At 35.5% G+C, this 22,166-nt stretch overlaps 1 protein-coding gene and 2 non-coding genes across 41 annotated transcripts in view; all 3 read left to right on the forward strand.

The window, feature by feature from the left end:
• Positions 1-22,166, forward strand: part of LOC105842996 (twitchin) — a 150,228-nt gene that overhangs the window by 63,175 nt on the left and 64,887 nt on the right. For 33 of the 39 annotated variants that reach the window (XM_062676528.1, XM_062676513.1, XM_062676510.1 and 30 more), the window contains 24 exons: positions 246-482; positions 634-770; positions 3,702-3,827; positions 3,906-4,335; positions 4,694-4,799; positions 5,458-5,618; positions 6,032-6,170; positions 6,586-6,800; positions 7,242-7,573; positions 7,775-7,958; positions 8,711-8,835; positions 10,242-10,419; positions 10,892-11,016; positions 11,654-11,680; positions 13,532-13,691; positions 13,967-14,100; positions 14,311-14,482; positions 14,706-14,857; positions 15,584-15,734; positions 16,387-16,495; positions 19,377-19,573; positions 20,373-20,514; positions 21,066-21,214; positions 21,599-21,756. In XM_062676528.1, coding sequence (XP_062532512.1) covers positions 246-482; positions 634-770; positions 3,702-3,827; positions 3,906-4,335; positions 4,694-4,799; positions 5,458-5,618; positions 6,032-6,170; positions 6,586-6,800; positions 7,242-7,573; positions 7,775-7,958; positions 8,711-8,835; positions 10,242-10,419; positions 10,892-11,016; positions 11,654-11,680; positions 13,532-13,691; positions 13,967-14,100; positions 14,311-14,482; positions 14,706-14,857; positions 15,584-15,734; positions 16,387-16,495; positions 19,377-19,573; positions 20,373-20,514; positions 21,066-21,214; positions 21,599-21,756 — 4,046 coding nt within the window. The remainder of the gene's footprint in view (positions 1-245; positions 483-633; positions 771-3,701; positions 3,828-3,905; positions 4,336-4,693; positions 4,800-5,457; positions 5,619-6,031; positions 6,171-6,585; positions 6,801-7,241; positions 7,574-7,774; positions 7,959-8,710; positions 8,836-10,241; positions 10,420-10,891; positions 11,017-11,653; positions 11,681-13,531; positions 13,692-13,966; positions 14,101-14,310; positions 14,483-14,705; positions 14,858-15,583; positions 15,735-16,386; positions 16,496-19,376; positions 19,574-20,372; positions 20,515-21,065; positions 21,215-21,598; positions 21,757-22,166) is intronic. The other 6 variants (XM_062676547.1, XM_062676517.1, XM_062676548.1 and 3 more) reach the window with 1 other exon arrangement.
• On the forward strand, positions 16,968-17,129 carry LOC119630707 (U1 spliceosomal RNA). Its single transcript, XR_005246400.1, has one exon. It is a non-coding gene; the product is annotated as a U1 spliceosomal RNA (small nuclear RNA).
• LOC119630708 (U1 spliceosomal RNA) lies at positions 19,009-19,170 on the forward strand. Its single transcript, XR_005246401.1, has one exon. It is a non-coding gene; the product is annotated as a U1 spliceosomal RNA (small nuclear RNA).

The following is a 22,166-nucleotide window of genomic DNA, read 5'->3' on the forward strand; positions in this document are numbered from 1 at the left end:
AATATTATAAAGAGGAAAGATTTGTTTGTTTGTTTGTTTCGAATAGGCTCCGAAACTACTGGACCGATTTGAAAAATTCTTTTTCCATTAGAAGCCGACATTGTCCCTGATGAACATAGGCTACTTTTTTTAATTTTTTTTTAATTTTTGTTTTTTTGTTTCATGTGTGTTTTAATGTTTCCGAAGCGAAGCGAGGGCGGGTCGCTAGTATTAGATAAAGGCGAAACGTAAAAAACAATTTTCAGATCAAACTGGCTACATCACCATACAAGTCGAAGGCAACCCGGCGCCAACGTTCAAGTTCTACAAGGGAGTATCTGAAATCATTGAGGGAGGACGTTTCAAGTTTGTTACGGACGGTGAAACCGGTCTTATTACTTTGTGCATAAGGAAAGTGAAGCCCCACGATGAAGGAAAATACAAAGCTGTCGTCAGCAACATCCATGGCGAGGATAGTGCTGAGATGCAATTTTATGTATCTGGTAAGTTTCACGTGCAAATTTAAGCTCACAACTGTTTAAGTGTGTCAAATAAAATTTAGATTAGGTCTTGTTCGAGTTTTGGACTATTACTAAGGATTATTAAAAATGAAATTTCATTGAAAAAGTGCATTACATATATTTATATATTTAGATGCCAGTGGTATGGACTTCCGAGCCATGCTTAAAAGAAGAAAGTACGCTAAATGGGGAGAAAAGAAAGAAGATCCAGATTGGGGAGATCTCAAAGAAACTGAGAAACCTATCCCCCCCCTCAAAAAAGTGGAAAAGGTAGGTAATCTAACTGAATTAGGATGACTTGAAAATAAGCTATAAAATATGTGGAAGCTGGTGATATAAATACTACTAAAATTATAATAAAATATTATAAATGAAAACAAGTGAAATATGTGAACATTACAAAAGTTATACAAATTTACGGCGATTTTTTAAAGACATAATAATTTGAATAATAAGTTCTTCGCCGACATTGTAGGTATTAAAGGTACGAAGTGCAAATATTTGTTCACTTCTGTAATGACTCACAGTCAGTTAAATCTATTTATAAACAGACACCTCCATCGGGCTAATGTCAGATATCAAGTTCACGAAACTACTTTGTAATACAGATCTCACCGATCTATTGGCAATAGTTTTTTTCTTATAAATTCCCGTACGCAAATAACTTTAATACCGAAACTTCTATCCGAGATATTTGGCTGCAATTAAACTTAAAGTTTAATGATACCTAAACTGAAAGCTTTGAATATAATGTAAAAGCAGCGTATGCATCATAATATTTGCTTCTTAGGGCTTAGAAACGGGATACTATGAAGATGACGGCTTCATTGTAGTAATTTCTGAGGGAGTCGAGATGAGTAGATTCCCAGCTGATCGAAGGAGGCATTCTTCAAATTGGTCCTGGTTTAAGGTCATCAGTATTTTAGAACATTGCGTCATCTTCAATCCATTTGACATTTCATTTATCACTTTTTGAGTACTAACCTTCGACTAACTATTTATGGTCAAACTCTCTAATTGAATGAAAGGCCCCAACAAAACAGTTTTGTAGGAAAAGTCATGTTCCAACAATTCCTGTCATCTATATTGTCAAATTTGTTTACATAACAGCATTGTTGTTATAATATAAAAATTTCAACAATTACATATCCCGTATCACAACGCAGGAATGCCTGGCTGGTTGAAGACATTAACTAGTTTCTTTAAAGTTAGTAGGCTTTTAACACTTTTAATAAATCAAATTTAGATGAAACATATTTAAAATCACTAATAATCCTAGCATTTTCACCGTAGCCCTAACTTCTTTAGTTTTTAGCATTAATCTATACTGTCGTTCACGCAAGGCTGAATTACCAGTAGAATATTAAATTTAGCTTCGATTGATCATAGCTTTATCATCAACACATCTGTTTTTAACATTTTCGACATTAAAAATAACTACTATTGTCAATTCTAGGGTGTCTATGAAATAAGGCGACGTATGTCTTTGCCTGAAATTGTACCCGACTGGCCCATTTTGATGGAGGCTGTTAAAATAAAGGTTCGATAAAATGAAGGAAATAAAATTAAACACTAAACTAAAGATATGCTGATCATTTAAAATACTAAAATGAAAAGAAATTTTGTTTTGAAATGAACCTATATCAAGTATCTTAGCTGAAACACATTTAGAAAATGATTTTAAATGATTTGCGAAATCTTCTAAATAAATGAATGAGTATTGAGGAATATTAAAAATTAAACTAAAAACTGAACTGGACATTAATCGCTTTCATCTACATAAAAAACGGATTGTGAACAGAAACCCATTTTCTTTTGTATTTTGGGATAGCTTTTTTTTATAAAACTGACTGAAGAAAAACAATTCTTGGCATTCTTATTGAATAAGTTGAAAGCGATATTTGTCCAGTAACATAAATAAAGGCATTTAAAAATGAACTCTTAAAATTAACCCAAATAAAAAACGGTTTTTGTATCACCACTTCACTTTTTGGTTTTTGTCCATTTTCAGGGAATGTAAATGGAATGAATTTGATGAGCATTATTTTGGATTTTCAGTTCTGTCTCTCACAGGTTTATTATTGACGTCGGATTGAGGAGCTTCTGTCACGTCATTGTAATTGTTATAATCAGTTTTTCGTTCACGAAATTCATTACTTAAGGCTGATGCATCCGGTGTTTCGCAGATTTTGGAATTTTGTATGTTGTGTTTGTAGATTGCCAAGAATATTTACAAGTACCTCTATCGTTTTTTTTTTCTTAAACTAGTCTAATATTATAAGTAGAGTATATTGTTTCAGTAGATACATTAGAAAACTTTCGTAGAAATAGTTGTCTAATTATAAATAGGGGGCAGATTCCTGTTCCTGTACTAAAAGTAGCAACTAGGTAAGGAAATATTAAGGACGAATGAATATTTTATAGATATCCCCCCATAACAGAAGACAGTCATTGGCTGAACTGATTCCGGATTGGCCTGTGCTCCACTCGTTCAAAAGAGAGGAGGTTTGAATAAGAAAATAAATAAACACCTTGATGTGTATTACAACAATATGCAATCTATGGCACAGCAAAAATCTTCCACATGTTCACTACTATAGATATCGGATTCAGTAAAACAAGTATTTTTATATTCGTTTCTTTCTCAAAAAAAAAACTTTCTTAATTATATTCAAGTTTCAATAAAGTTTTATTGATGTCAATACTAATTTTACTGAATCGACTCTTCTTCAATAGCAATACTTTGGAGCACCAACCTACAGTACACTATAGCACATTACTCGATTCTCCTTTTGTATTTATTATATCAGTCGAATGGACACTTGCGTAGTATTGGCACAATATACAACTTTCGCACAAAGCACAAATCACATTCCAAGACCACGTTCTTCGCAATAAGTATAATAAAATTCCTCCGAAAGATATAGAAGAAGAAAAAAATTAGAAATTCCAATTTCTGTACCATAGCATGATGTTTATGGTGTGGGTTATACGGATGGCTGATGTTAACGCCTGGGTTAAACTTTTCACTGATTGTGTCTTTGATATACTTCGCGTTATTTGACCGTGGGTAGTTGGAGTCAAGGTACTGTGAGACGGTCGACACTACTGCTTTCTGTTTTGAAGAGCACCTTGCAGCACACGTGTTGTTCCGCATCAAATGTGCACGTTTATTGTGAAGACTTGCATATTTTTTTCCAGAAACAAGAGTCGTTCTTGAAGCCACTCGTGGATCAAAATGTTAAGGAGGGCAAGGATAAGAAGGTGGTCTTCGAAGCCATCTTCACTAAGCCTAATTCGAAACCGAAATGGTTGTTCCGTAAAGACGTAAGTAATGATGAATTACGCGGCATTACCTGCACGGAAGACAGTCAAAAGTGAGGTAATTTAAAATGTTTTTTTCAGGAATTATTCCCTAGTACAAAATATAAGATAGTAAACGAACAAGATTCCTACAAACTCATTATCATGAATCCTAAAGTTGACGATACTGGAAAGATCACATTGGAAATCGGCGGCGTTTCATGCTCTGCCTTCCTGCACGTTGATGAACCGGACCCCACTTATACCTTCACGAAACCTTTGAAAAAGAACACCAGTGGCTACACTAAGCACGAAGTGTTACTTGAGTGTGCCGTATCCAACAGTTTGGCTATCGTTTCCTGGTGGAAAGGAGACCAGAAACTGGAAGACGGTGACGAGTACCAAATCTCAAAGGACTTGTCCGGTGTCTGCAAGCTTATCATCAAAAATGCCAAGTTCGATCATGCTGGCAAATACACTTGCAGGATTGAGAAGCAACCAGACAAAACGGAGACTGATGTCAAGATCGTAGGTAAGTTTCGAGATAAGACTGAGATGTTTTAAGCCAAGCCCCGTAGTTTTTAAGAGTCGTGTTGAGTTGGGAATGAGTTGCTCGCTCCGGGCATTTCAATATTGTAATAATTGTTATGTTATAATCTTCATTGTAAAAATGAATATTTAAAAAAATAATATAATATTATAAAAAATAAAATCTAATATTTAAAAAAAAAGAAGACATGCCCGCTGAGTTTCTTGCTAATTCTTCTCAGGACGGAGGCTAGTTTTTGTGAATTGGCGGTAGTTCTTTTGACGTTCAACAAGTGTGTACTTTCATTTATGTTGAATAAATTTTATTTGATTTGATTTGTTATGTACTGTTTTGTTTTTAGAATACCCATACAAATTCACCAAGGTATTAAAATCACAACAAGCCATCGAAAAGGACACCATCACGCTGCTCTGTGAGCTAGATGACGCGAGTGGTGATGTGAAATGGTAAGTAATCACTATAGATTAAAAATATATACTATGGTAAAGTATTATGTAAATATTACATACTTCTGAACGGTATTGCTTAATTCAAATCAATTTGACATGAGTGTAATAAGCATGGGAGTTATAAACTGTATCCAAGGAGAGGTAACGAAACCAATAGTTTGGATTAAACTGATTATTCCACATCACAGAACCATGACTCTTATATAATTTTAATATTGTATATTAAACTTTAAAACTACAATAATCTGGTTTCTGTCAAATTAGCTTAAACCAGTAAACTAACATGCCTATAATATGAGCACTATGGCATTGAAGAGTGACAGTAAACGCACACCATCGGTGTCTTAATGGCAATAAAAAATATACATACAATTTTGGTAAAACTCACAATTAACTTAAACAGGTTGGAAATGTGTAGGAAATTCATCAAATTACAAGGTACATTATTTTAGAATGTACTAGATCACAGGATGTTTGTTGGAATATAAAAATTTATACATCAATTTCTATTGTATAAGACGGTATTCTTGAAAAACGTTTGTCAGATTACCGCCGGTCAACTATATGTTTTCCTAAATGTCCTGTTTAGTTGTTAGTAACCACGTAACAAGGGCTCATTAGAATACTTCGGCTAAATCTTGATATACACTTCTAGGTTCAAGAACAATGAGCCTCTGAAACCAGACAAGCGAATTTCAATTGTGAAAGAAGGTCGCAAGCGGAAGGTTATCATAAAGGACGCCAAGGTCACAGACGCTGGACACTTCAAGTGTACCACTAACGCTGACGAGACTCAGTGCGAACTTATTGTCAATTGTAAGTGTTGTTTAACTATTATATTATGAAAACTGTTTTTTAAATCCACATCTTGTACGTTCAGTTTTCTACCGCACAATATATATCAAACTTATGGAAAAATATTTTTTTTATTTAATTAATAATTTGATGAACACAAAAAGATATAACTGGTTGAACATGTACCTATTGTACTTTTAAAACTGCCCAACGTTCTTTAACCGTTCATGCAAAATTTGTAATCAATCGCAGGTTAAATGTGACCAAATATCCAAGCCGTTAGATTTAAAAACATTTGGAGTAGTTGAAAAGAAAATCCCAGTCTTGGCTTATCAAAAGATAAAGATAAGCAACCATGTAACGACTACAACGACTAACGTAATACAGTTATTGTATACTAAGAATGCTGGTTGATGCTTAATTGTTTTCTTTAGACGCGAATCGGTTCAACAAGAAGCTGAAAGACACAGAAGCTATTGAGAGAGATAGGGTCGTCCTCGAAGTCGAGCTGCAAGATCAAACAGCAGAAGCAGTTTGGTCGTTCAACGGACAACCAATCGTACCCAATGAGAGGTCAGTTTCACACTATATAACTTTTGTTTCATACGTGAATTAAAGTAATGTTTAATGGATTAATGCCGGGAACGTGTTATGAGCTTCTTCGGACACGTCATGCGGTCTCCCAGACATGAATTAGAGAAGCTCATAATTACGGGTCGCATAGAGGGCAAGCGCGCCGTGGGCAGAACACCAGCCAGATGGTCAGACCTAGAGAGACCTGCACCAAGAGAAGCACTTGGTGGTAGTCAGTACCATGCGGTCCATGCCACCCACGATCGAGCACATTGGAAGTACGTCGCATGTGGTCGCGATCCTCAGTAGTAAGGGAACGATATAGAAGTTAATGGATTTATGATTTCAAAATAGACGTTTCCAATAAATATTGTGTAGATCAAGCCGATTGATCTAATGTATTTTTTTTAAACAGAATTGAAATAAAAAATCTGGGCGGTGGCAAACACCAACTAATCTTCAACAAACTAGAGATGGAAGACGACGGTGAAATCTTGTGCGAATCTGGCAAGCTGACCTCTTCTTGTAAATTGACTGTGAAGAAGGGTGAATCCAAACCTGCCATCGAATGTCCTGATGAATTCAATGGTCCTGCTGGACATCCCTTCGTCATTGAGGTGCCTTATAAAGGTATATAAACATTGTATTACAGTCATGTATAAGTTTGAGATTTCACAGAATTAACGATTCGCAACCAGAACATTATGTAGATTAAACAAAGCTATTTCTAAGCATTGCCACGGTATTATGACAATGATCATAGTTTTGAATTCGGATGATGGATAATGTATGCAATATTTTGTGATGATCGATTAAGTATCTAAAACGTGATAGTAAAACTAACTAACAAACTTGAGCACTTTCGCATTTATAATATGCATAATATTAGTAATCAGATAAGCATGGACAAAAACTAACATCCGTGAATAAGATGTGGGTACATACAGTGATGTGACCATACATAATTGTTTTTTAAATCCAATAAATTTTGTAGATAGATTAATATGTACGAATAATTGAAAACAAATATTTGGAAACAAGACGAACAGCTAACTTTCTTTTATTTTACAGTTACTGGTACCCGACAAACACCAATTGAAGCGAAATTATGGAAAGACGGAAAAGCCTTACCAGCCAAAGAAGTCGAGGTTGTTGTTGAACAAGAAAAGGTTCTCTTCAAATTTAAGAAGCCGTCACGCGAAGGATCAGGAAAATACCAGATCAAATTGTCGAACGCCCAGGGTGAAGACTCTAAAGATGTTAATATCACCATGCAGAGCGCGCCTACAGCTCCGCAAGATGTAGAAGTGTCAGAGGTCTTCCAAACTTCTTGCGTTGTCGCGTGGAAAACGCCACAGGATGACGGTGGTTCACCAATCATCAAATACGTTATCGAGAGACAGGTAATTAGCGTTTATTTCATCAGTTCTGCTAAATACATCATCGAGTAAGTCCAGGTTTCCATTGCATCTACAATCTTGGTCTTGAATTTGTTATAAATGGCGCACAAATTCACAGTACCGTTACTTCAATTTGAAATCTTTATCATCCTTAATTACGTAAACTATAAGTATGTAAACACTTATTCAATCGCTTCTTCTTAGGATATGTCTCTCAAAGCCGGTTGGGACAATGTGGCTGAAGTACCATACGGTGAACCAACTAAGTTCAAGGTAGAAGACCTCATCCCCAAGAAGACGTACAAATTTAGAATCCGTGCTGTTAACAAGATCGGTTCAAGCGAACCCGGTCTCTTCTCCAAACCCGTTTTGGCCAAGGATCCTTGGGGTAAGGCTGAAGCTATTGCAAGATGCGTACTAATTTTCCACTCAAACTATTTAAAAAATATGTTCATCGTATTTATATGGGTTTTATATCCTTTTAAAATAGCAAAGCTGTAATTATCCTTTGTGGCTAATTTAGGCACAGGATTTTGGGATGCATTTGGGTTGTATGATTTTGACGCTATAGGAGTACTGGAGCTCTTCTTCTATATCGTTCCCTCACTACTGAGGATCGCGACCACATGCGATGTACTTCCAATGCACCCGATCATGGGTGGCATGGACTGCATGGTACAGACTACCACCGAGTGCTTCTCTTGCCAGATCTGACCATCTGGCTGGTGTTCTGCCCACGGCGCGCTTGCCTTCCATTCGACCCGTAATTATGAGCTTCTCTAATTCATGTCTGGGAGACCGCATGATGTGTCCGAAGAAGCTCATAACACGTTCCCGGCAGATGGAAGAGAGCCTTTTTCGGATGTCTACTGGAGCTCACACTATGATAATGTTGTTACCGTTATCCACTTTAAATATGAAGTTGATTAATTTATTGCATTGATATAATTGTCATCCAATCCTACTTACGATAGGACATTTAAGGTTTTCATTAGCGCAATAGGTAATGTGTCTACCCTTAAGCACACCACTAAACAATGATGTGTAATATTAAAATCATTTTTGTTTCCGTGCCTGATAAGCCTATTGTTAAACTCGCTTATGGCTGGTTCAATTAACCAACTCTATTACTAATCGCAGATGAGCCATCGAAACCTAAAAACGTGGAACTCACTGACTGGGACAAGGATCACGCAGACCTTAAGTGGCAGAAACCTGAGAACGATGGCGGTGCTCCCATCACTGGCTACGTCATTGAGTATAAGGTTATTAGCTAATTTTTTGGTTTTTAAATCTATATATGATCCATACAGATAACAAATAAATTAAATACAGTGAAAAAAAAGCTTAAATACAAACCATTCGGATTATTCAAACTGACAATAACTACTTTCATATTTTCTTTTCCTGATGGATACTGTTAGGATATTAGAGCAAAATTATTGTATTGTCATCGGTTTTAAAAGCGTGTGCATATTTTCAATTTAATGGACTACCTGCCATTCTTCTTCTTCTTCTTCGTCGCTTTCTTCATTGCTGAAAGTCGTGTCCCTGAAACTTGACCGTGGTCTGTCTCGTGAGCTGTTTCCATCTCGTCCGGTCCTCAGCTTCTCGAATGGCGGTTGCGACTGACAATACATACATAATAATATAATAAATACATACCTTGCCATCTTTAAGACGCCTTATTACATACCCAGCTAATAAGTGGCCGTCTGATACAAAATGCTATAAGCCGTATAAGCAAATCTGAAAAACATTAACGCAGCTCATAAATTTTGACTTCTGACATGTACTTGACCTATATCTACATATTTCAATGATACAAATTCTACAATTGCCCCGATATAGGATTTCTTTCAGTGTTGTAAGATATTAGCATATATTATTGAGATGACGGCTGATAGAAGAGAATGGAAGAAAAAAATTAGTTGTGCCGACCCTACCTAGTGGGATAAGGTAGAGAAAAAAAAGAAGATCCAGGGTTCACCAAGCATTCAAGTAGACTGAATAGTGATTAGATTAGACTAAACCCTATTCAAGGTAACCAACCTGCCTCTACTGAGTCCCGCAATAGGACAAGGGAGTTAAGGTTCATATGTGCCTATTCTTCTTCCTAGTCGGATACTCTTGGTAGGGTAGTCGGGGCTGTCGATGGACAGGGTTGCGTCTCGTCGCCGTTTGCTTCCAAGGCAGCCCCACGTCGAGCGATGTTCCTCCATTGGAGACGGCTGTTAGCATTGCGAGCACATTGTATTTGTTACATGTACCTATTAGTGTGGGATAAATATCAATAAGAACGAGGGTCTCATTTTAAACAGAATCTCAATACTGAATTTTCTGCTACCGTATCGGTTTGAGGGAGTCCGTATAGAGTTCCTTCTTTATTTCACGGGAAAATCGTGTTTTTGGATCACTCGTAATTAGCACCGCAGTTGAAACAATAGGAGTTTTATTGTTGCGGCGGCTTACACAGTTCTAAGTTAAGCACATTATTTTTTTCGTCTTATGTATTTTTGGCGGTAAAAAAGTCCCGTGTCACAGACTGTCTTCTTTTTCCCACTTCTCGTGCGTTTCGGCTTACGCATTATAAAAAGGTGCGATCTTAAACGCCATAAGTTCTTAATCACATCAGAATATTTTTTATTTTACTGTTTTTTTTATCTCGCAGGAGAAATTCGGCAAAGACTGGGTAACCGGTAAGGAGGTGTCCGGCGATTGCTTAGCTGCCACGCAGGATGGATTGAAGGAAGGTTGCACCTACGAATTCAGGGTCCGAGCGATCAACAAAGCCGGCCCCGGTGAACCAAGTGACGCTACCAAACCCATCATTGCTAAATGCCGATTTGGTAAGTTCAACTGATAAAATTGTTTTCAAAAGAAAATGTGATCAAGATATGTACTCGTCGAATTATTATGCACATATTGTCTTTCTATTACTGGTGGTAGGACCTCTTTGGAGTCCGCGCGGGTAGGTACCACCATCCTGCCTATTTCTGCCGTGAAGCAGTACTGCGTTTCGGTTTGAAGGGTGGGGCTGCCGTTGTAACTATACTGAGACCTTAGAACTTATATCTCAAGGTGGATGGCGCGTTTAAGTTGTAGATGTCTATGGGCTCCAGTAACCACTTAACACTAGGTGGGCTGTGAGCTCGTCCATCCATCTGAGCAAAAAAAAGTTCCACTACTTTTACTTAAAATTTAATAATAAGTTGATAACAACAAGGTATATTAGTCGATAAAAAACGAACTCTACCTAACCACGGATTACTGCACTCAATTTGAAAAGTTTATGTAATCTTTTTTGTGTATTTTTTACAGTCAAACCTTATATTATCGGTGAGGGTCTTCAGAACATGATCATCAAGAAGGGACAGGTGATAAGTTTCGATATTAAATACGGCGGTGAACCTGAACCGGAGGTTAAATGGATGAAGGGAGAAGAGGTAAGCATCATTAAAATTATTTCTATTCAACATTGAACAAAAACCTTTTCTTTTTCAATCAAACTGATTATGATCATATCAGATAATATAACCAAACACTGTTTATTATTTCTTTGCCATAAAGACGCAAGTTAGAAAGATGTCATCGCCGTCTATGAATTTTTTTTGGAAAGATGTCGTCTTTTCGCATTAAAAGTGTGCAATTTCCAAAAATATTCGAAATATTGAGTTAATATACGGAATCATTTAGTATCACCAGTATTTTTCTCATAAATACTGTCAAAAGAGCGTAGTTTAGTTTTAGTGGATTATTTTTTAGTTTACCTATATTTTGACTACTAGTAACAAAATTAATACTTATTTTTATATTACCTTAAAAGACAGATAATGTAACTGGTAAAAGATAAAAAATAAATGTTGCAAAGATCATTATTATTATCATTAAAAATATCACATGTCAAACCTTTAAAACACTCTCCTGTAAAATTAGTAAGTTTTGAGATTATACAGTTTTAATGCGAGAAGACGATGTATTAAAATCTATCAAAATTACTCTCACTCATAAGTGTTATTTAAGTAAGCTTTCATTTTTGGTACACATTGTAATACTGTTTTTGTTTTTTTTTCCTCGAAAAAGAAACGCGGCAAGCCGTACACGGAGAAGGTTAGACGGACAAAAATGGCCAACGTTACACGCTATAAATGTTTCTAAAAATATACTTTATTCTTCACAATTCTACACTTTCAAATGTGGCTAACACTCCTCGACTATTGTTTGATCGGTGTAATATTGAAATATTTCGTTCGAGCACTAGCCTACGCTGAAAGATAAACAAATGCCCTATTCCATCTTTTTCGCGGCAACAATCTAACTTCATCTTTCAAAGTGCTTCACAGGAGAAATATGTCGCATGTAAAATATGTATGAAAAACGTGCTTGATACATTGCACGGGTTACGATTCTATTGGATTTTACATGGCGCATAAAAAAAATGTAGTCTTCACCCAATGATTGAAATTCGATCATAATTACTGATGCCTTAAAATTTATTAACATTTTTTAAGCTACGTTTTCTCTTCTGTTTTTTGACATTTAAAATCAATTTCCACAACAAAATTATTGACGACACTGATATGTTTCAATAACTACTAAGCAAAACAAAAAAAAGAATTTTACAAACAGAAGAGAAAGTGGTATTTAGTTCTTAAATCTTCGACTCTGTATAATGTTTAAAACGATAATAACTTTTATAATTAAATCCTTCATTTTCGTTATTACACCGATTCAAACAATCACAAAAATACATGCGATTGCACAAGAACACATCGTTGTATTATTATGTGGCTTCACGCATTTTATGTAAGCTTTCAATGTTGTAACCACACTATTAAAATTATCTGTTTTTTCTTGAGGTGCCGTCTCCCCGCGGACGTCGGCTATCATTAGGACTAACATTGTTTTGATCAGGGCTGGGCGGAATAGGGATGTCTTTCATAATTTCTTTTACATAAATAGAAAAAACTATGGAGATTTCAAAACACTGAAAAATTAAATAACGAATATGAAATTATATTTTTTTGTGTGACCTTTTTAAATATATTTACGCTTTTTTTCGCTTAGATTGATTTCCATTTTCTTTATAATCCTCCTTTTATTACCGGGCAGCAGTGACTGCTAGTGTATTTTTAATGTATTTCCTACGTAATGAGCATTTTACAATACATTGCTGTGTAAGATTAGCACGGCACATGTAGTTAAAGTCTCCAATATATGTTAATATCTGTCGTTTCACTCTTCAAGCGGTAATGTATCACTAGTTCGTTCCAAAAATAGACCAGGCAGTGCCATCATCGTGTGGCCTTACAATGCACACTACCATGCTATACTGCCTATGCATTTTAGATAGAAAAATAAAGATGTAGGCATTAGGAAAATATGATAGGTTTTTTCACTTAAGCAAAAAATGTAGGTTTTTAATACCTAAAGCTCTATATTTCGAATAGAATAATAATAATAGTAAGGTCAATACACAACTTGACACGAACGAATCACAGGTCATAGTGCATTTTTTTACATAATTGAATGAACATACGCAATGCACACTCACTTCTTTTTTTTACTGTAGAATTCACTTTCAATTTTTCTTATGTGGTAACACTCGACGGTTTACCGTCAACTATCAAAACGTATCTAACACTTTTTTCTACTGAATTTTGGGAATGCAACTCGTTTTTATTCTCTATTTATTTAATTAAGTATTTTTACATAAATGCAAAGGAAATCGTTATGAAAGACTTTCAGAACAATTCTCCCTCCAACAACTTCAGCTATCCTATTTGCACGAAGAATGTTATTGGATTAAATAATAACATTAATTTTGGATTATTATCCAAGATTCTTTAGATTATTGTTTTCCTCTAGTTTTTTTTTTCTTCCGAAATATTAAGTTTGTTGTCGATGAGTTGCAATCCCATTTTAATATTTCTCTCTCTAAAACAAAACTTATAACTTTAGGAAATTCGGGACGATGGAGACCGTATCACCATTGACAAGTACGAAAGGAACACGGTCCTCACGGTCAGAAAGACCACCAGACCAGACAGTGGCAAATACAAATTGGTATTGACCAACTCTTCGGGAACATGCGAGAGTATTGCTGATGTTGTCGTGCTTGGTAAGACACTATTTATGTTAATGAATTTAAAATAATATTTATTTTCTGTAACTATAAAAAGCCCAAGAAAAAATAATTAAGATATGTACTTTCTTTTTTCATAAATCGGTAAAAATATATTGAACGTAATGTAAAATATTTATGGTGCAGTAGTCTTATATATCTCTTTAGGTAACTTGAGTAAAAGAATCTTTCTTTTCTTCTTTCTTCTTCTTTTCTTCGTGATATTACCATTATATTTGCTAAGACTCACTACTGGTAAAAAACTCTTTCAGACAAACCGAACAGGCCTAACGGTCCAATTGAGGTGGTTGACATTCGTGCCGAGAAAGCAACTGTCAAATGGCAGAAACCTGATGACTGGCAAGGGTCCGACATCACCGGATACACTCTTGAGAAAATGGATATGGTAATTCTATTTGTATTACTACAACATACCGTTTCCAGCAAGAAACAAAATACTTGTTTAAAAACTATTGCGTTAGTAGCGACATCTTTTGTATTGAATTTTACATTATTACAAAAACTACCACTTCAGTAGGGAGCGCTGATTTACAAATGTTTAGTTTTAGGAAAACGAATATTCTGTAGATTATTAAAGTGTGTTCTTTTATTTTAGGATACTGGAAACTGGGTACCTTGTGGTGAGACTGGACCTGAACCAACAGAATTCACAGTGAAGGGTCTCACACCTAACCATAAGTACAAATTTAGAGTCCGTGCAGTCAATAAGGAAGGAGAATCTGAACCTCTAGAAACTGACGGATTCATTGTCGCCAAAAATCCGTATGGTTAGTTTACTGAAATTATTTATTGAAAAGTTAAAATATTACATATTCACCGCATTCAAGATTTGATTAAAACAAAACGCAAAAGAGCGCCAAATTCGAAGTTGAGTTTGACTTTGTGACAGTTCGTAAAACTTGACATTATTATTTTACTTAACATTAGCAAAATTAACAAAAATAAACAAAGTAAAAAAATGACTGATAAAACTCTGATTTTAAATTTTAGACCCACCAAAGGCGCCTGGAAAGCCGACGATCGTCGATTACGACAATATGTCTGTAACTTTACAATGGGAACCTCCAAGCGACAACGGCGGCAGACCCGTATTGGGATACGTAGTAGAAATGAAGGATAAATTTGCTCCTGATTGGATTGAGGTAAGCTATATACGTGGGTAGTCATATTTTGGGCCATATAAATCTGTACCATTGAACATAAAATAGCAAAAGTGTTTCATCAAATAAGATGTAAATAATCTATTAGCTAACGAAGATTCGCAATATATTTAGACTAGATGATCTGAATATGAAGATCATAGCTAAATATTATGCTCTGGTGGCTAGCGTAGCCTTGTCTAACTCTTAGAAGGTTGATGTCTTAGTTCACAGGTCATTCACAATTCCGGCCCCACACTAGTTAGGAAAATCTGTGGAGAACTCATTTCAAAAAGTTAAATGACAAAAACTGTTTCTTAGAAATGTGTTTACTATTCTACTCTCTACTAATCTAGCAATACTTTTTCATGGATCCAAAGATTTTCCTAAGGTTCTGGGATTGTCGTTGGCCTGCAAACTTGATGCATCTTGCCTTCAAAGAATTGAAGCAAAGTGTGGTGATTGTCTCAGTAATTTGACAAAATGCTTAACGGCTGTGTTACAATGATGTTAATGTCTTAAATACCTTTTAAGAGGAATAAATATAGTCCAATATCAACACCATTCTTATGAATGATTGTTGGAGACAATAACTATGCTAAAAAAATGCTTAAAAATGTTTGAGTAATAACCAGATAACTTGCCTCTACTAGAAATAAATTTTTATTTTCTAATTTAAAATTTTATTATTTAGACAATAGTTTTGATACAACATTCTGGTGTGTACAGGTTGTCAAGACGAATGATACAAAGACCGAATACAAGGTAGAAGGTCTCAAAGAAAAGATGGTTTACCAGTTCCGTGTCAAAGCTTACAACAAAGCTGGAGTTGGTGACGCTTCAGAGCCCACTGACAACCATCTATGTAAACATAAGAACCGTAAGTAAAATCAAATTTATTTTTTCAGTTATTATTGATGAGCATAATAAAGAATAATGTTAAACATCTGCCCTTTAAGTTTATAAAATAGCAGAATATTGTTTTCTACGAATGAAAATATAATTATTGCAACAGTTTTACAGTCACATTCATTATTTTTAATATTAGTTTTGATAACAATATAGGTAATGCTAAGATACCAAACTAAAGTATATTTTTTGGTAAAAGAAAAAAAGAAAAAACTAATAATAAAAACAATAATTCTAAATAATATAAAAGATTACTCAATGAAAAGTTATTAAACAATTTTGTATTTGTCACAGATTTTTTTGTATTATAATACACTACTTACATATTCTCTCTAATAATATATTTAAACACTTCTAAGGACTATGAGAAATGAAAAAAGAAATTAATTTAAAGTTCATAAGTCTTCTGTGTTCTTACTTTTTTGTTAGCAATTACCAAATGCATTAAATTAAAAAAAAAACAAAATTAAATAGTGAATTCTTTTCGTTCTTGGACATCATTCAGCTTATTCTGGATGATGACAGATGCATAATACCCTTTTGGATAAGATAAAGTTGCAATTATAACGTTATTAATATCAGCTTTAATCATTATTTAAACTCTTTTATATTGTTCAAAATAGTCAAGCCACGCATCGAGCGCAGTACATTCAAGTCTGTTATCATCAAGGCTGGTCGTACTCACAAATGGTCTGTGGATGTCATTGGTGAACCTCCACCAGAGACCACCTGGTAAGTTGCTCTTTATCTCGATTCAGTATTGAGCACTTTTATTTTATGATGTGAAATTCGATAAATTTATTTTATTTATAGTTTATTTCAGTTTTTTTTTAAAACCATAACATTTTGTTAGTAAGATTTAGTTATAATCTATGTTAGTAACTTAATATCTTTGTGAAAACATAATATAGTTGTCATTGTTGTAGTTGTGATATAAGGTTTTTCTAAAGGTAAAAATGTGATTTCTGAAAATAAGTACCAAATTATTACATTGGTTTAAATTATTGATCTCAATGTCAGCTAAAACCCTATATAAGTGGAAATTTAAGTTTCATCTGCCAGTGTAATAGATACACAACTTTCTACGTTTTGTTTCTTAAAGCAACCGCAAGATGGCACTAAGCTGTTTCAAACTCCAAACTGAATCGCGATGACGAGATACTCAGTGTTGCAATGACTTTCTGAGCCCTTAGCGAAGTAAAGCATACTTACCTGGCGTAGGGGATACCGTGATCAATTAGGCGGTTCCCCCAGGGCGAGGCTGCTCCATTGCACTGCGGAGTGGTTGACCCTTGCGATTATCCCTAATGCGGATAACTCGGACGCGTAATTTTTGGTAGTGAGGACTGCGTACGCGCTGTCCTCTCATTATATTACTAATACACACATCTCCTATTATATTATATACACGTCACAGAATGTTACAATCTATTGTGCATTAAATACACATAACTTACTCATTAAAGTTTTTAGCTTAATGTTTCATTTCGGAGATTTTGTATTGGTCCATCTCAACTCTCTACAGTACTTTGCACAGCTGTAACTAAAAAGGTAGAAATAAATGACTTATGAAGTATGCTTAAAATAAAATTTTGCTCTTACTTAGCAATTCAGGAAAACAATTCCTTACATACTAATCAGACAGCTCAATAAACCGGAGGAACAAATTTTACATTTTAGAAATCAAATATTTTGTTACTATTAAAAATAATAGTTTAAAAAAAACACGCTTTATATAAAATTAAACTAAAAAATAGAAAATAAATTTTAAAAAATTTAAATTAAAAACAGTGTAAAATATATTTTATTGTAAAAAAAGCGTCGGGTGCATGGTGTTATTAGTTATAAATATTTTTCTGACAGATATGAGTAGTAGAATTATTATTTCAATAATATCTTAAAAAGCACCCCACGCTTTTTTTAAATAAAATATATTTTACACTATTTTCAATTTAAAATTTTAAAATTTATTTTCTATTTTTTAGTTGAATTTTATATAAAGCGTGTTTTTTTTTTAAACTATTATTTATTTTTCATTTTTTAGTTAAATTTTCTATAAAAGCGTACTTTTAAAACGATTAAGTACTTTAACATCAATTCCTGCCTTATCGACTATAGACAAAAATTATACAAATTGGCAAAAATCTTATTTTGCAAATTGAATAATGGAATAATAATCTTATCAAATTAGTGTATTGTCATCAGTCCTCGATAAATCTAGTTTAAATGAAATCTGGCCGTTTAAATTGAGTCAAAATCGCGTCTAAAGGAGTCAGTTACAATATACAAACATACATACAAGTGAAGCTAATATACAGCGTGTAAAAAATATACACTTTAGATTGTGTCCTGAAAGCGACATCTAGTCAATAATAACATCAAGTTTTACAAATTTAAACCGAGTTAAATTCTGTTTCAAACATGAACGGTAGATGGCGCTGTTATAAATTTTTCAGATTTTAAAATTGAAATCTGAAAGCTTTGAAACATCACTCTGCATAAATGTAATTTAAAAACTACAGGAAGAGGCTTGCATAAAAAGCCGAACTTAACTCAGCCTTAATTAGTATTTTCTTCGGAATTCAGTTGTAAAATTCAAGTTATTTTGATGAAATCAAAACTGAAATATTCATAACATCTTAAACAGTCACCTACGAATAAATATTATTTATTATTTAAATATTATTTATTCGTAGACAATCACAATGGTTTTATAGTTTTGGGAAGGGATTTTTTGTAACGCCATCTCGTGAACTTTTTCGGTATTACAAAACAAAAATGTCCCTCCAACAGTAACAATGCAAGTATCTAAAATATTTAGGTACTAGATGGCATTATACTAAATTTTGTGTGCCCAACATTTATTTTGCGTAAAATCGTGTTTTTATTAAAAACCTGTTACATAGATACGACTTAAAAATTATCAAAAGTGTATTGTCATCGGTCCTCGATAAATTTACAAAGTTTGAATGAAATCTGGCCGTTTTAAGGTGGGTCAAAATCGCGTCTAAAGGAGTCAGTTACAAACATACATACAAGTGAAGCTAATATAAAGCGTGTAAAAAAAAGATAAACACATTGTTATATTTAAAATAGTACTCAAAACATAGATGGCGTGCTAATCACTATATTAATAACGCAATGCACCACTAGATGCCGCTAAGCTGTTTTGAGCCCATTCATGAATCGCGATGACGAGATACTCAGTGTTGCAATGACTTTCTGAGCCCTTAGCAAAGTAAAGCATACTTACCTGGCGTAGGGGATACCGTGATCAATTAGGCGGTTCCCCCAGGGCGAGGCTGCTCCATTGCACTGCGGAGTGGTTGACCCTTGCGATTATCCCTAATGCGGATAACTCGGACGCGTAATTTTTGGTAGTGAGGACTGCGTACGCGCCGTCCTCTTATAAAAGCCTTATAACATTATACCTTTAATACATATTATTATTATACATTATCGGACCATAGTAGTCTTTTCTCTTCTTACATCACGTGCTACTAAGTAAATAGTAATTCTCGTGTACTGGTTCTCATTGCTTACAATAAATCCAAAACCTTAATTCGAATAACACTGTAATGTTTATTGATTACATAAAAAAAATGGTTTCTAGGTCTTGGCGGGACAACATTAAGCTGGTGAACACAGAACGCATCAAGATTGAGAATCGCGATTACCACACTGATTTCACGATCGTGAACGCAGTGCGCCGCGACACCGGCAAGTACACGCTCCGCGCCGAGAACTGCAACGGCTCCGACGAGGAGACAGTCGAGCTCACCGTCCTCAGCAAGCCGAGCTCGCCCAAAGGTGAGGCGTACGACAGTACCACAACGGGCCACACCGGAATGTTTAACTTGACACAGTTCTAAGAGATCACTGAAATTAGAAACGAGAACGTTTTATTTAGTAAAAGCATTTTTAGTCGAACAAATCGTCTTTTCGCATTAAAAATGTACAATTTCCAAAAATATTCGAAATTGAGTTAATATGCGGAATCATTTGTTATCGCCAGTATTTCTCTCATAAATACTGACAAAAGAGCGTAGTTTAGTTTTAGTTTTTTTTTTTAGTTTACGTATGTTTTGACTACTATTAACAAAATTAATACGTAATTTTATCTTACTAAGACAGAGCGAGTGGTAAAAAATATAAAATAAATGTTTCAAAGATGATTAATATTAAAAATATTACATGTTAAACCTTTAAAACACTCTCTTGGAAGATTAGTAAGTTTTGAGATTATACAGTTTTAATGCGAGAAGAGGATATGTGATGCTTACTTGTAACTGTCTCCAGCAATTAGAGTGTCAAAATCGTAATTAAGAAGATACAACTGGATTACAATTTATGGATGTTTTTATATTTTTATCTAAAAGACGTTTTCGTAACTTGAAAAGGCGCTCGAATTCGCCACTTACCATCCGGCTTTGGAATGAGTTCCCCTCCACGGTATTTCTAGATATGTTTTTCTAACGATACTTGTGGAGTGTTAAGTGGGTGTGAGTGGCAGCGGCTTGGCTCTGCCCCTGGCAATGCTGATGGTAACCACTCACCATCAGGTGGCCGTATGCCTACACGGGCAATAAAAAAAAATTAAAATTCACAGGACCTTTGGAGGTTACGGATATCCACGCCGAAGGCTGCAAGGTCAAATGGGAGAAGCCGGAAGACGACGGTGGCTCGCCGGTCAAGGAGTACGAAATCGAGAAAATGGATCTCGCTACCGGCAAATGGGTCAGAGTCGGAAGGTACGTAGGGTTTTCTAACGTTTACGGTAAACAGCGGCTTGGGTCAGCCCCTGGCATTGCTGAAGTCCATGGGCGACGGTAACCACTCACCATCAGGTGGGCCGTATGCTAGTCTGCCTACAAGGGCAATAAAAAAAAACCGTTATTAGGTACTTACGTCTTCTGAGTAGTTGTCGGTGCTCATACGTGCAACTTCACCGTACGATCTATATTACAAGTCTTATTACTATTCTAATAAATACAACTCTGTTCATGCTTCAACTCGGAATAGAAATACTTTTTGGGTTTTTCTTCTAATGGAGAGGGCATTAGAAGAAAATCTTAAATATGCGTGTGTGTTTGTATGTAAAATTAATGAACATCAGGAACATAGCCAATTTGTGTAAAAAAATAATTGAAAGTCTGTATAATGGAGTGCCACAAACGCCCGGTTCGATTTTATAGCAAAGCTAGAAGACTAGACCCCGTGATCTCATAATAGTTATTAGGTATATTACTTTGAAAACAGCTCACACAATGCCAGGCTCGTCAAATTATTCTTCTGATTTCAGAGTCGCCGGCGACAAGAAGCCTCTGGAAATGGACATCACTGGCCTGGAACCAGGTCACCAGTACAAGTTCAGGGTTACTGCTGTCAATGACGAAGGCGACTCTGAGCCCCTGGAAGCCGAGCGGGCTATACTCGCTAAGAATCCGTTCGGTGAGTCGAGTATACTAACTATATAAGCAATAAAAATCACCTGTTTGGTTTATCTCAACTAATAAAATGCATGTATACACATTTAATTGTAACATTTTTACTGGCGGTAGGACCTTTTGTGAGTCCGCACGGGTAGGTACCACCACCCTGCCTATTTCAGCCGTGAAGCAGTAATGCGTTTCGGTTTGAAGGGTGGGGCATCCGTTGTAACTATACTTGAGATCTTAGAATTTAATATCTCAAGGTGGGTGACGCATTTACGTTGTAAATGTCTATGGGCTCCAGTAACCACTTAACATCAGGTGGGCTGTGAGCTCTTCCACCAATCTAAGCAATAAAAAAAAAGGTGTTGTTCCAAATAATAATTGTATTCGATTAAATCAGATGTGTCCGAGAAGCCGATGAACGTGGAAGTCGCCGACCACGACAACCAGAGCGCCGAGATCAAATGGGAGCCGCCCAAGTCCGACGGCGGAGCCCCAGTGCAGAAGTACATCATACAGAAGAAGCCCAAGGGCGGAGACTGGGAGAACGCTGTTGAGGTTAGCTCAGATTTTGTTGTCGCGAAACTTCTCGAAGGTTGCATTCATGTTTGACAGGGCTTCATAAGATTTGGTGATAGATAGTAGTAGATTTTGTGGTGGTTCATAAGATACTGGTGGTAGGACCTCTTGTGAGTCTGCATCTGCATGGGTAGGTACCACCACGCTGTTTATTTATGCCGTGAAGTAGTAATGCCTTTCGGTTTGAAGGGCAGGGCAGCTGTTGTAACTATAGTGAGACCTTAAAACTTATATCTCAAGGTGGGTGGTAGTAGATGTCTATGGGTTCCGGTAATCACTTAACACCACGTAGGCCGTGAGCTCGTCAACCCAACTAAGCAATAAATAAAAAAATTGAACTTTATTTGAAAGCATAGTTAACGTTGATGTTCCCGATACCTATTTTTGAA

The sequence above is a fragment of the Bombyx mori genome, chromosome 27, assembly GCF_030269925.1.
Source record: "Bombyx mori chromosome 27, ASM3026992v2".
Taxonomy (NCBI): Eukaryota; Metazoa; Arthropoda; class Insecta; order Lepidoptera; family Bombycidae; genus Bombyx; species Bombyx mori.